This window comes from Triturus cristatus, chromosome 7 (assembly GCF_964204655.1).
Source record: "Triturus cristatus chromosome 7, aTriCri1.1, whole genome shotgun sequence".
Classification (NCBI taxonomy): domain Eukaryota; kingdom Metazoa; phylum Chordata; class Amphibia; order Caudata; family Salamandridae; genus Triturus; species Triturus cristatus.
The window spans coordinates 1,856,406,046-1,856,420,579 of record NC_140590.1 but is presented as its reverse complement, the minus strand read 5'-3'; the positions used below and the strand labels follow the sequence as shown (position 1 = coordinate 1,856,420,579).

General features: G+C 44.5%; 1 protein-coding gene across 1 annotated transcript in view; it reads left to right on the top strand.

Annotated features, from left to right (window-relative positions):
• LOC146813468 (uncharacterized) overlaps positions 1 to 14,534 on the top strand; it is a 40,862-nt gene that overhangs the window by 5,113 nt on the left and 21,215 nt on the right. Inside the window, exon 2 of the mRNA XM_085620238.1 lies at positions 3,070 to 3,168. Within this exon, the coding sequence (XP_085476364.1) occupies positions 3,070 to 3,168 (99 nt within the window). The remainder of the gene's footprint in view (positions 1 to 3,069; positions 3,169 to 14,534) is intronic.

Below are 14,534 nucleotides of genomic sequence, written 5' to 3'. Positions count from 1 at the left end.
GAGATTTGTATGGAGTGCTTCGGTAAGGACCTACAATTAAGTAGTCCTAACTTAAGGGGCTCCTTAGTAAGGGTTTTGTTACCTCCAGCCTGGTTCCTAAAGGGGCAATACTCACAAGATGTAAAGGGAACATCAGTTCTGACTCCATGTAAGCAGTAGCGTGAGTCAGAAGGCTTTAACAGGAGTAAGTCTACTTTCGAGTATTTAGGGGGATTACCTGCCACAACCGGCAGGGTCCCTGGTCCTAGGTCCGACCTGGCCCGGACGGGCCCAGACGGGCTTGCCTCTGGCGCGCCTCTGGCGCGCCATCGGCGCGGACGGGGGTTCGCCGCCATTTATAAAGCGCGAGGGGCAGGAAACGCCCTCGCACTAGACCGCCAACCGAGCAAACACCTCACCAAAGATGGCGGATGCGTCCGGTCACGCTAGTCGTCAGCCGAGCACAACCCCAGAGCCCTAAAACGGCTCAAAGATGCCCCCCAGTGCCTCCAAGCAGTGAAGCAGCAAACACAGTGCAAAAATACAATTTAAAAAAGCAAATAGCAACTCAGTTAAAAACGATCCCAAATGTTTAAAAAAAAAGAAATTTCAACTCTCTAATGCATTCAGATGTCCAGCATAACTCCCGGTGTGTGCGAGGGAGCAGCCAGTGTATAGCTTACATCGGTAATTATGTTTCTGGTGTATACTTTCATCTACATGCAATTTCCTCACCTTATGGCTGTCTCCATGTGCCAGACTGGATCCAGACCTCTTGTAATAGACTCTGCATATCGGTGGGTGGCACTACGGCCTCTATCGCATCTTCGCCTCGGTACCTGACATGATGACAGAGTCGCATAAAGGCCAGACACTGTGTGTTGATATCAGTTTCATTATCATTCATTTCTGCGCCCATAGAGGCATAGCATAGTGTGACAGATTTAAGTGCAGTTAACAGTTTTCTAAATCAAGTGTTGAACCTTCTTATATCCCTAAATTTCACCCCACAGAACAGGGATGTGGGTAGGTGGCGAGGAATCTGTGGTTAGATAAAGTATCCACCAGAAAGAGTATTTCCGAAGGTAAATAACTATGGTCTCATTACTAGTTTGGCGGACTGGTTACTCCGTCACAAACATGACAGAGATCCCTTCTCCCAAATTCCAATTCCATTATATCCTATGGAGCTAGTGATACTGCGGGTGGGATATCTGTCACTTTTGTGCCAGAGTATCCCATCCGCCAAACTCATAATCAGGCCCTTATTCTTCTGGTGGATTCTTCTAACCATAGATCCCTCACTTCGGGAATCGATACAAAAGCAGTGCCCTCCAAAGAGGTAGAGCTGAGAAGCAGGCTTTTCACTTGTAAGACCTTCAGACCCAAGTGCTCAACATGGCCTTCCATGAGTACTTGTGAATCGATGCAGCAGAGCCTGGGGAAAGTATGGCTAGATGTCCCAATGGCTACATGGAAGATGTCAGAAACTGGACAGCCCTGCCTTACGGCAGCATTCAAGGCTTTTTCTCTGGTGGAGTGAGCTCAAAGGCCTCGGGGATTGTTTTTTAACAAGGCATAGCACACCTTGTTGCAAAAGACATCCCATAATGAAAAGGTTCTCTTCTGAGTCGCCTTTTCTTTCTTTATACTACTGTACATGACAAACAGAGGATCCTATAGATGGTATGCCTTACTCTATTATTGTAGAAGCTATGGGCACAGCTTGGATCCAGCTGATGTAATGTCTCCTCCTACTTAGTTGATTGTGGTGGAGAAAATAATGTGGGGAACATCATTCATTCAATCAAAAAGTACCTTTCATTTGTATGTCTTGGAATCCTCCAAAGCCGTATCACATGAGGAACTGTCATCATTTCAATCCTCTTGTCTCCCGTTTAACCTAGTGGTCTGAAAAAATAGACTCAAGTCAAAGTTGAGTGGTATTTTTAAGATATTACCCAAGTCTCAAGTCCTATCCTTTATTGATCCTGGTAGTATTGTATTTGTGCTTTAGTTCTGACAGAATTAAGAACCCGAGGTTGAGAATCAGTCTCTGAACCTGTCCTTCTTAGGGACCCAAAAATACAGCGAGTAGTAATCCATCCTCATCATCCTCTGGTATGAGCTGCATCGCCGCTTTGGCAGCAACATCAGCACTTCATCAGACAGATGTTGGTGTGATCTGCTGACCTTAGCCTCACGTTCACTGATGGCCTTCAGGTGCTTTATGGAACGTTTGTCAAAGGACGTGGAATTGCTCTTAGTTCCTAAACACCATAAGCAGCTGTCGTGCAGGTCCATAAATGACATCTGCTTCCAAGACTTACCAGCCGGCTTGAATCTTGTCGTCTTCAGGGTTGCGATCCTATACACTGCCAGAACATGATTTTAAAAGCTTTAGGGGGAAGAAACTAAGTCAGTAGGATCCATGTCTTGAGGCGCAGAAAAGAGGAGCTGAAGCCAGCATGCTAGGATGACGCCTTTATGTGGCTCTATATTTTAATATCCAGTGATAGGATAGAGTAGCGCTAGAGGCTGCGGTGCCACCTGTTGGTGTGCCGGGCCTATTGCAAGATGATCCACATTCAGTCTGGCACCTGGAGAGGGTCACAAGATGAGAAATCTGCAGTTAGAAGTATTCATCAGAAACAACTCTGCAACAGCCATGTGTAAGTAGATCCACTCTCCCATCAGCCCATTCGAACGTACTTTCACTTTAATGACCAGTTTTAATGTAGGCTTTGATATCACCCTCCTGTCATTTCTAATCAGTGTGAAAATAGAAAATAACAAGTGTTAATATCGCCCAATTTAATGATGCAAGACTTTCCAACCCCAGAAGCATGGAAAGCTGAGTTGGCTTTGCTGGGATTCGACCTGCGACCTGCAGATGTCAGTGGTGCACATTAAGTCACTAATCCACACTGAATATTGAGGTCAGATCTTAGTTTTGTTAAGAGTTAAACTCCTTTCTTGAAATATACACATGCACACACACACACACTCGTGGTCTTTCTTTACAGATTATAGACTCTTGCTTAAATAATCAGCATGTCTACTTTACTTTTGTTTTTATTTATATCACAGGGCAAGAGATTTTTTCATTCTGCATAAAAGATGAACCAGAGACATATTGCATTGATCATCTGAACAGTGTAAGAAAAGAATGCGTTGAAATCTCGCTGGGTGAGTAAAGACGTTTAGCTGCTTGGGATCAGAATTTATATTTACAATAAATGCACACGATTTGCACACTTTCGATATGTGTACCCCCTTGAGGTGTCGTACATTCGTTAATTAAACACATTTGTGCATCACAGTTTTCGTCGAGTAGAAGACTGTTGTGTCAGTCTTATTTTGTTTGTAGTATGACCTATATAATCCCCTTAATGCACTTGCTCCTCGTCTCCAGGCAAACGGGGATAGAAAGAATGTAGGTTTGAATATAGGTTTGTAAGTGAGTGTACTAACATTATTGTACAGTTTTCCTAGGCATAGATACCTCTTTTGGTTCTGTTGCTGCTTCTGCAGCCTCCAGCTCCCCTGTGTCTCTTCCTGCACAAAAACAATCCCGTCTGCAACACAGGCACGTTTGCACTACAGCTCAAGGGGGCCTTCGTTGACGCTAGGCAGCCAAAAGGGCGCCAGCCCAAGGAAAGGACAGGAATGCGTTGTAGTATGTTGTTGTTTCACGCAGCGCAGCTAGGTGGCTGCTGAGCTGTGTGACAGCTTCATACATACGCCCGAGCTTATGCAGATTATGTCATATTGCCTTCATTAACACCCAAAAGTCTTCAAAAGCATCGGGGAAAAAAATAAAAGAATTCAGCCAAAAGAACGATTCATGGATAAATCTTGATAAAACTAAAATAATGACTTTTGAGAGGACCAAGCTATGCCAGAGATGGCTTGTTGATGGACGCCTTGTGGAAGAAGTAACCACATACGACTACTTGGGGCTAAATGTAGACAATAACTGTCTCTCTCACAGAAAAAAGAGATGGAAGAAAGCTACTATCATCACCAGAGCAGTGAAGAGATTTGCCAAAGTTTACGGTGGGCGTGCGACTATCCAAGTACTCAAAATAATTAAATGAAAGCTCATATGTGGCTCAGTTGTTTTAAACAATAACACAGTGAAGAAGCTTAACTAGATTTACAATAATGAAATATATTTGTTGAGCCTGCCTTGCTCGACTCAAACTCACTCTACCTTCAATGATCAACTCACATTCCATGGCTAACAAAACAATTTCTGAAATTGTTTAACATCAAAAGGGGAGTCTTATAGCAACTTATTATTGAGAAAATCGGATTCAGCAATAATCCTAACCTCACACTGAGTCTGGATTCAATTAAAAAAATATTATAAAAAAACAACTTGACGTCTTTATACACCTTACCAAACATTCCTCTACAGCAGCGTAAAATCTTGATTAGGAACCCTTTAACAACTAACAGCAGAACAGTTGACAGTCACCTTAGGAGAGCGTAAATATTCAAACTACACAATAGATCCGTACCTCAGTCTGACTCAGGGTTCTCTCTCATCTTCCCTGTCACCCACTTGTAAACTTAAGTACTGACTGTAGCGTCCTCCCCATTCTAGGAACTCGCCAATGACTACGCCACAGGGAGCTGAGTATAACACGTCTTTATTCTTGTGCATGTAGCTGCAAACTCAACATTCTAAAACAGCTTTCCCCGCATCCCGCTCTTACATTCATGTCACAGCTCTATGGAGTCCATCTGAAGCCAAAAGGCTTCCATCTTTGCTAAATGACAAAATCTATATATTTATACGTGTACATTGGAATTTCTTCAGTCAGTTAGTGTTTATGGCGCTTTAATTGTTCAACCTGATCTTGCCATTGGAAACTGAGAACTGCCACCATCAATGTCCAAAATCTGCATTGACGGTGAAGAAGCAACAGCAGTCACTGGTGCTGCAGAATCAGTTTCTCCTTCGACATGTTAATCTGAGGAACAATGAGTTAAATGCCTAAAGCGAGAAGAGTCTCTGGTAATAGACTTTCCAGGGCGCTGGGCAGGCACTATGTGTCCTTTGGAAGGCATCACGTAAAAGGTTCGGCATCAAATGGAGTCTCCGATTTTCTTTTATTTATCTAGCAAGCAAGCACTCTCCTCTTTTAAAAACGATGTTCTTCGCATGTCGTCTCTTGTCCACATACGCTTTCATCTTTTGTTTATAAACCAAGTCCCTCTCACAAGTTGCATTCTCGTCTTTCTTTCTTTGAGTATTTCCACTGAGGTATCTTGGTTGTCAATGCTCTCCCAAACATCAAAGTCGCAGGACTTTCATCTGTAGTCAAGTGAGTTGTTGAATGATAAGTTCTCACGGTAGAGTTTAATCCCGTTTTTAAATGTAGCTTCTCAAGGGTAGCAAGCTGCAAAGCTTTCTTTAGCGTGCTCATAAAGCGCTCAACCAGTCCATTGCCCTACAGCCACTGAGGCTTTACATTCAAATGCTCTAAGAAATCTTTGAACTCTCGACTGTTAAAAGACGGGCATTGTCAGATTTCAATATGGACGGAGCCGCCCATGTTGCAAAGATGGCGTCCAGTCTCTTAATGCCTTTGTCTTGAGTGGTCGATGAGAGATCCTCAATTAAGGGAAATTGTGAATATTCATCCACAATCACCCTCAGGGGATGTCCATTGTCAAGTGGATTGCAGAAGTCGATGGCTACTCTCCCATGCATGCTTCAAGAGTTCTGACATGTTTAAGCTGTGTTGAGTAACTTTAATAGAAAGGCAACTGCGCATGTGGTAGGTCTTTAATTCCTTTTCAACCCATTTATCTAGATATTGAAACAAATCTCCATCTCGAAGACTTTGTTTTGTGTCAAACGATTCCACAATGTCATTCTTGGGCCACTTCAATCATCTGTACAGACTATCCGGAATCCGAATTCTTGACCCTCGCAGTATAGCTCCTTCTTGAGTTACAGACAGTTTATCTTTTGACATTTTTGATTTTCGTCATCACTGGTGAGAGGTCAAGGGTTTTGATTACATGACTGGTGTGTAATTATATCTTTCAACTTAAGCTTGTTGCCGTCATGCCTCGTGGCAGTGATAATCTGGGCTAACGACTTTGACTTTACAATAAAATTGATATAGGCTTCTGCCGTCTTGGATGGAGTACCCTGACCTTGGATAATACACTCTAGGAAAATAATCAGCAGGGTTCTGATCCTTCCCTGGAGGATGCACAATGCTGTAATTGTAATTTTGCAATCGTAGTCCCCATCACTCAGTGCGAGGAGGCTTCGTGGCCTTTGGATTGCCAAATATAGTTAGTAAAGCATGATGATCGGTCACCAGCATAAAAGGCTTTCCGTGCAGCAATACATTGAAATGTTCACTAGCCCATGACCACTGCTAAACGTTCTTTTTTAGGTTGTGAATAAACATGTTCTGTTTGAGACAAACTCCTACTTGCATATGCCACAACATGTCTTCGAGCATTCAAATGTCCGATGTGCTGCGCAAAGTTAGTGCCTAACCTGATTGGGCTAATGTCGACAACAATCTCTGTATGAAGCTTCAGATTGAAATAAGCCATTTCAGCAGCATTCTCAACGGCTTGTTTGATTTGCTTAAAAAGTTTTTCACATTCATGTGACCAATGAAATGAAACATTCTTTTTCGGCAGGTCTCTCAATGGAGCATTTACAGTAGCTAGGTCTCGGATGTATCTGGAACAGTAACTGGCCATGCCAAGAAATTAACGTACGGTGGAAACCTCTTTTGGGGGATCAGCATTTGACATTGCTTGTAGTTTAGCAGGATCATGTGTCATACCCCTATCAGAAAAGATATGGCAGAAGAATTTTGTCTTTGTCTTCTTAAATTCACATTTATCTGCATTCAAAGTCAAACCTGCATCAGTCATTTTACAACATACTTGTGTGAGAGCTAAATCGTGCCCTCTGTGTAGCTTCAAAAACAAATATGTCATCACTATAATTGAACGCATTCATGATAGGCTGTAGGATACGTCAAATGACTTCCTGAAAAGGTTCGGCAACTGATCACACCCCAGAGCTTAATCTCCTGTATCGAAACAGGCCAACATGTGTAGAAAAGGTTGTAATAACCTGCAAATTTCTTCGAGTTCCAAGTAATGATAACCTTTATGCAAGTCAAGGCGAGAAATACCTTTCTACCGTTCAATTGCACCATTTAATTGCAATATCATGTCAGCAGTATGTGGACCTGATGTCGTTGACGTTCAATTGCCTTGTTTGCCTGACGCATGTCAACACATAGGCGTACTGCTCCTTCACTGCCTTTTTTTGGAACTTCCACATTGGGCAGAACCAATGGCGTGGGACCAGTAGAATGCTCAGTGATATTTCAAGTTCATTTTCAACAGCATCTTGTCAATGAAAAGCTATTGGTCTGTGTAGCTGAGCAACAGGACAGACGTCGGCGTTGATATACAGCTTTATTTCCATGGTCTTGAGCTTTCCTAAACCTTCAAACAATGAAGGCAATTGACTGACTATTTCGTGGTGAGCATTCATGTTGTAGTTTACGGAAAGCCAGTCTCATATCAGCAGTGATGCTGAAACTGAGTAGTCAGGCACTTGACGTTGTACCTTGAAGCACATGGATGGGTGCTTGCAATTTTGTTTTCTTGTGTTTCATCGTCTCCACAAATGAACCTTGACTTTTAATGGGTATTGATGCAGCCCAAGTATATACATTGATTTTCGAAGGGCATAATTGTTATCGACACACCGCTGTCCATGACGAAAGGTATCGACAACCATTACTTTTAATGTAATTTTCAGACATATGGCAATCTGGGTACCCTACCTTACATGCGTTTTTAATGCCATCTTAGCAGGAGGCGAGATACCAACCTCATGGAAAGGGACGAAGCTCCTTTCTATACATAAGAAAGGCCCAGAGCCTGACCCAGCCAACTAGTCCCCAATTAGTCTTATTGATTCAAGCAAAAAAAATCTTTTGCTAGCTTCTATTAGATCAGCTCCTTACCTGGGCTGATAAGAATAACATTCTAACACAGTTTCAGGCTTGATTCTGTCCCAAAATTAGCAGTCGACCAAGCTTTTAGGTTCCAATTAATAAAGTGGAAAGAAGTAGACATAAAAAGGGGAAGCCTCGAAGTCACTTTTGTTAACCTCAAGGAAGCGTTTGACGTGGTCCAGAGGGATAAGTCATGGCGCACAATAGGTGATTTTGGGCCTCCCCGCTGACTCCTCGATCTGTTTGCTAGGCTCCACCAGGACAGTTTTGCACAAGTTAGATGTGGTATAAATGGGGGAAATACCGATTCCTTCAAGGTTGCAAAAGGAGTCAGGAAAAGATGCTTCCTTGCCCACACATTCTTCCTGCTGTTTATAAATGGCTGCATTGATGACCTTTTGGGTTGTTATAACGACTCCCCAGTTCTAGGTAGAACCAAAATACCCAACCTACTTTTCGCAGACGATAATTTATTAGTATAAAAAAACCCAAGTGCCTGGAGACCCTTTTGAGTAAGTTTAACAGATTCTGCCTGGATCATGGTTTGGCAATTAAAACGAGTAAGACAAAATGTATGGCCGTCCATCGCCATAGAGGCTTCAGAGGATCATTAATGTTGGAAGGGGAGGATTTGGAGAAAGTGCTACATTTTGATTATCTTGGCATTTGTCTCTCCAGTACAAATATTTGGGCTATCCAGGTTAACAAAAGTATCCTTACATTAAAGCACATGGCGGCAGCAATCCTAAAATTTGCAAACAAGACCTTGTTCGACCTAATTTCCCCCCTTCTTTAACTTTGGAGGGCCAAAGCTGTAACTTCCACGGTATATGGAGGAGAACTCTGGGTTTACAATCTAAAAGCCCTGGAGGTGACTGCAAATACATTTCTAAGAGTAACCCTTAAATTGCCCAAATGCATGGCGTTGAGTTTTAAACATGACCTAGGTTTTCGATCTATTTCACTCCTAGCACGTCTGAAACACTTCTTGTACTGGCTACGGACTTGGTCTACGCCTGAGCTTGCAGAATATAGGGTGGATCTAAGAGCTGTTTATGAAAAATCACAGAGAGGAGTTTTGCTACCGTCGTTGGACTATGTAAAACAGTCCTTATACTCCATAAATCTACTGGTTGCCCCCTGAAACCATCCCAACCTCCGCAAATAAGAAACTTAAGGCCATCTATAGGGAGCTTGAGTAGGCTCAAACAGGTAGGCTTGAGCCAAATGACTGATTGCTTCCTAGTATTCAAGACTACTTCGTACTTTGAAAATTATATGAATAATATCGATCCCTCATTCACAAAAGCTCTTGTATAAGGTTCAGGTTAGGTACAATACCACTTGTTTCCTTCACTGTTAAATGAATGGTCAACAAGGAGTTAGTAAAATATGTCCTGTTTGTAAAATTCCAGAAGAAACTGACAACCACCTCCTATTTTTTTGCCCAAGGTACTATAAGCAGCACAGGCGTTGGATTGCTCCTCTGTGCCACCTTTTAGGCGTTGCCCAATTCAAGGTAGAGATAACATTATGCAGCGGGGGCACGTCTCTGGTCATTGTTTTCTCCACTGCTAAAGAATTGGCTCTCCTACCCTTATTTTGCCCTCTACCTAATGCAAATCCCACCTAATCTGTATCATGGTTTTGCTGATTTTAAAACTCGTGTTTTTAATTCTAATGTAAGCCAGAGCACTTCCACTTTACTCAGTTAGGCTGTCCTGCGAGACCGGGTAGGGCTTGTAACCTCAGCTGTATCCCTGTCTCCACACCATCTCTATTCTCAGTGCACTAACTTCTATGTTCTACGAGGTAAATGTAGTATGCACATGCTAGCAATGCTTCTCAGAGTATCTGCTTTTTTTTTAAAGTTTATTATTCTGGTCTAAAGTTTTCACAAATACATTTATTACAGCATGACAATCATGAACTGTCCATTAGGTTTTTTTTCTGTGGTCAAGCGTTTGTACCTCTGCTTTGTGTTTTCTAAGGCCGAGAGTAGATACTTGTAAGAATGTTATATGCAAGGTATCTGTATATTTTCTAGCTGACATTGTATTGTGTTTATTTTCAAACATTTTAATTGTACATCTTTATGGCCATTGGCTGAAATAAAGTAAATAAAGAAATACATTTTCAGACAATGATTGAATGACTTTTGTGCTATAGCATGTCGACTTTTCTTTGGCTGACATTTTTCTTTACATAAGACCAGTCCAACATGCTCACTCTTTTTTTAGATAAACATCGACATTACACAACCATTGTCTTCATTTTTATTTGATACTTGCTTTTTCTTGTGCCTTGCAAACTATTTCCAAAAATGGTTCTCCTTCCCACAGCCTTTGCATGTCTGTCACATGGCGGGACATTTTCCTTCGTGAGGAAACAGAAATCCACATCATTAGCTCTACCTCTCTTTACGAGTAGACATGACCATGTGTCCTTCAGTCTTTTGCTTTGGTTTACATTTCACACTCATGACTGATTCATTCTGGGCACCTCCGGCCTCCATGTCGGTAGCTTGTTTATGGGCACGCTGATTCATTCTGGGCACCTCCGGCCTCCATGTCGGTAGCTTGTTTATGGGCACGCTGATTCATTCTGGGCACCTCCGGCCTCCATGTCAGTAGCTTGTTTATGGGCACGCTGATTCATTCTGGGCTCCTCCGGCCTCCATTTCGGCAGCTTGTTTATGGGCACGCTGATTCATTCTGGGCACCTCCGGCCTCCATGTCAGTAGCTTGTTTATGGGCACGCTGATTCATTCTGGGCTCCTCCGGCCTCCATGTCGGTAGCTTGTTTATGGGCATGCTGATTCATTCTGGGCTCCTCCGGCCTCCATGTCGGCAGCTTGTTTATGGGCACCCTGATTCATTCTGGGCACCTCCGGCCTCCATGTCGGCAGCTTGTTTATGGGCACGCTGATTTATTCTGGGCACCTCCGGCCTCCATGTCAGTAGCTTGTTTATGGGCACGCTCTTCAGCTCTGGCAGCCATTGACACTCGATTCAGACCAAGACTTTTTCTCAGTGTGAGAAAGTGCCTCTTTTGACATGGTTAGCCCCCACTTTTTGCCTGGAAAATTATGTGGTTTCTATTAAAAGTGCTTTCGGTCCCTGCCAACCAGGTCCACTGTGCCCGAGATCCTTCCATAAAACAGTACCACGATTGACACTTCAGGCCCGCCTGTAAGTCCCTAGTAAATGGTACCCTGCTACCTAGGGCATTGGGACTGAAGAGGGTCCCCTGGGGACCACTCGCCAAGGCCATGCCACTGCAGCCTGCATGTCTCTGGTTCAGAGAAAACTACAAAGTCAACATTGCACATTGCCTGTGTCCCATGTCAAAACAGCACTAACTAAGGTATGGGTAAGTCACCCTTCTAGCAGGCCTCACAGGCCCTTAGGCAGGGTACACTGTATCTCAGGTATGGGCATAACTGCATGAGCAGGTATGCCCCTACAATATTTAAGTCTAATCCTAAATACTGTAAGTGCCAGTAGAGCAATAAAGAGCACATGGGCTAGAATTGGGACAACTCCAGTTCCACAGCACCATAATGGCTTCACTGAACCTAGGAGTGTTTGTTACCAAACACCTCCTCACGATAAACTCACACTGATGCCAGTGTTGGATTTATTGAATCATACTCAGAGGGCACCTCTGAGGTGCCCCCTGAAAACCTACCAACTCTGGTGGGTTCTCTGACTGGCTGTAGGCAGCCTGCCACCACCAGACATGTTTCTGGCCCCTGCTCTCTGAGGCCAGAATTAAAGCACATCCTGGGCGGAGTTTCACACCTCCTCCCCCAGGATTGGCACAGTGCTAAAGAAGGAAGTTTTAATAGCCTTGCTGCCTTTGTAATGCAACCACAGCCCCTGCTGCTAGCAGTAGATGGCAGCCCCTGATTCAAACCGAGAATTGGTGGGAAAACCAAGTATAGGTCGCCAACTCCACCTCTCAGGTGCTGGGAGGCGAAGTTAAGCAAACTTTTCAGGGCCCACCATCTTAAAGATGGTGAGACTTATCCAATCAGGGCTAGGCGTATGCCCCCTCCCACAATAGGGTGGCATAATAGTGGGTGTATATACCCCTGCTACTCCCCTGTAACACCCCTAAATGTAGTATTTAGGTGGCACCATCAGACCCTGAAATCAGATCTACGACTACCTGTGAACCCCGGACACTAATGAGCTGCACCAGCACGAGAGAAGAAAGACCAGTGACTGACTCGGCGCCAGTATTACCAGCCTGTCTGCTGTCATTCACCTCTGCTACAAAAAGACGACTTCCAAAACTCTAGGAGGACTGTCTGCCTTCAAAAAAGACTCTAAATCTCCCGTGGACAGCGGACCTGTCCAAGAAGGAACCAACTCTGAAGCTCAAGAACCCTGTCCTGAGGGGGCGCAACACCGTCACCGGATCCATCTCTGCACTCGACGCCCAATGCTCAAGTCCACGTGGCCCACCGGTCCTACGAAGGTTCCTCAATGACTCTGAACCAGAGACCTCTGTAGGTTGACACCTGCCAGACTCCACCTCGATGTTTGCAGCCTCAATCCGAAGACTCCACCTGATCTTGACCTGCCCTGTAAGCGTTTTCCGACGCCTAAGGACACCCCTGCACCGAAGCCTTGGCAACCTCAACCAATGGTGTCCCTTCACGCCCTAACATCTCTACTTATCTTGGCAGCCGTGGGATTTCTTTGCCCAGTAATAATAATAGAGGATAATAATATTCACTCTAATTTTCCTTTTTTAGGTCTCGCCTGACCCAGCGCATGCGCTGGTCTGGCGAGACTTATTGAGAGGGCTCCAAAAAGTGCTACCAGACCAGCCTAGAGCTACAGTGCATGTACGCGCGCGCCGCACTTGACCGCGATTACTTTCACTTTCACGGCCGCTTTGATGTTTGATCGCGATCACTTTCACTTTCGCGGCCACTTGGCATAGCCAAAAGGTCTCGCTTTTGGGACCTTATAAGTATTTAGTTATGCAACTGTTGCATGGCTAAACACTTATAAGGTCCCAAAGGCGAGACCTATTGGCTATGCCAATGCTTGTTTCAAACTTGATTCTTAGGAAAATACGCTCCCTGGCCACAATCCTAATACACCATCGTGTTTCGACCTTCACAGTGGGCCTGCTCTTTGTCTTGAAGGTCTTCCTCAGGGCTGGATCTATGCTTTATTTTGACACTATATGTAAAACAAAAAACATGTATATGTGTTGTAGGATGGTAGGATCCTTCTGCTTGGTTACCTCCCACTTTTTCCCAGGTGTTGCTATGTTTTTCTGACTAGTCTGACGGATCCTGCTAATGAGGACCCCAGTCTCTGTGCTTCTTCCCTAAATTGGACATGGTGAGTACTTAGGTACATCCCAGATTGGACACTGGTGTACCCTTGTAAGCCCCTAGTATATGGTACTAAAGTACCAAGGGCATAGGTACACCAGGGTCTCCCATGGGCTGAAGCATGTATTATGCCACCCATGAGAGACCACTCAAATTGTAACTACAGGCCTGCCACTGTAGCCTATGTACGCTGGTGCTAGCACCACTTACAACAGATATAAGTTTCCTTATATCCGAGGTCACTGCACTTAAAACCTAGAAGTCACCCCTAAGGCAAGCGTTCCAGTCCTGAAGGCAGGGTGCTCGGTTTTGAGTGTGAGAGTGCCCCTGCATGAGCAGGACACACCTACGACCCTCGGAGTACATTCTCTGGGGTTGAAAGTGCATCAGCCATTACGATACATAGAGTGGCCATGCGTCATTACGCAATGGTTACCTCTAAACTGGCTGTAACGAACCCTGTCGTGTTTGGTTTCAAACATATTGGAATCATACCGCCCACCGTAAACATCATACTCCCCACACTGTAAACAGTGTGAGAGGTGTGATTCCATGCAGGGTAAAGCTCCTCTGGGAGGCCCTCAGTACTCCCGGTACCAGTCTTCTAGACCCAGACAGCAAACTATGGCTGCTGCCGACTAGAGACACGATTGTGCCCTCCTGCTGCTGAGCCAATCTCGAGCAGGGGAAGGCAGAACAATAGGTTTCCTGTCATAGGGAGGTGTGACCACCTCTCAGACAGGACTTAGTGTATTGGGACAGGGTGGGGGTGCTTGCCAGCACCACTAGACTGCTTTGAAGGGCATATTTGGTGCCCTCCTTGCATACTCCAGTTGAAACCAGTTCAAGGAGCTGGTCGCGAAACTGAACAAAAGACATGGAAGTATCCTCCCCACTGTCCATGCCCTTCTCTGGGAGGGACCCCTGAATTGTCCCAACCCTTTCCTTACGATACTTAAGGACTTACCTGTGGGTGGGTCCCTAGATTTGTTGTGGGACAAGATTCAGATCTGAAACCACTTCATCTTCAACTGTCTGGGCACTTTGGACTTCGCTAGACTTCGCCTTGGGCACTGAGACTACAACTGGGAAGACTCCTGCTGCTCCTGGTCTTGTTGTCCTGCTAGTCTCCTGCAACGTCTGTGCCTGTGCTCCATACAGGTTCTTCACCA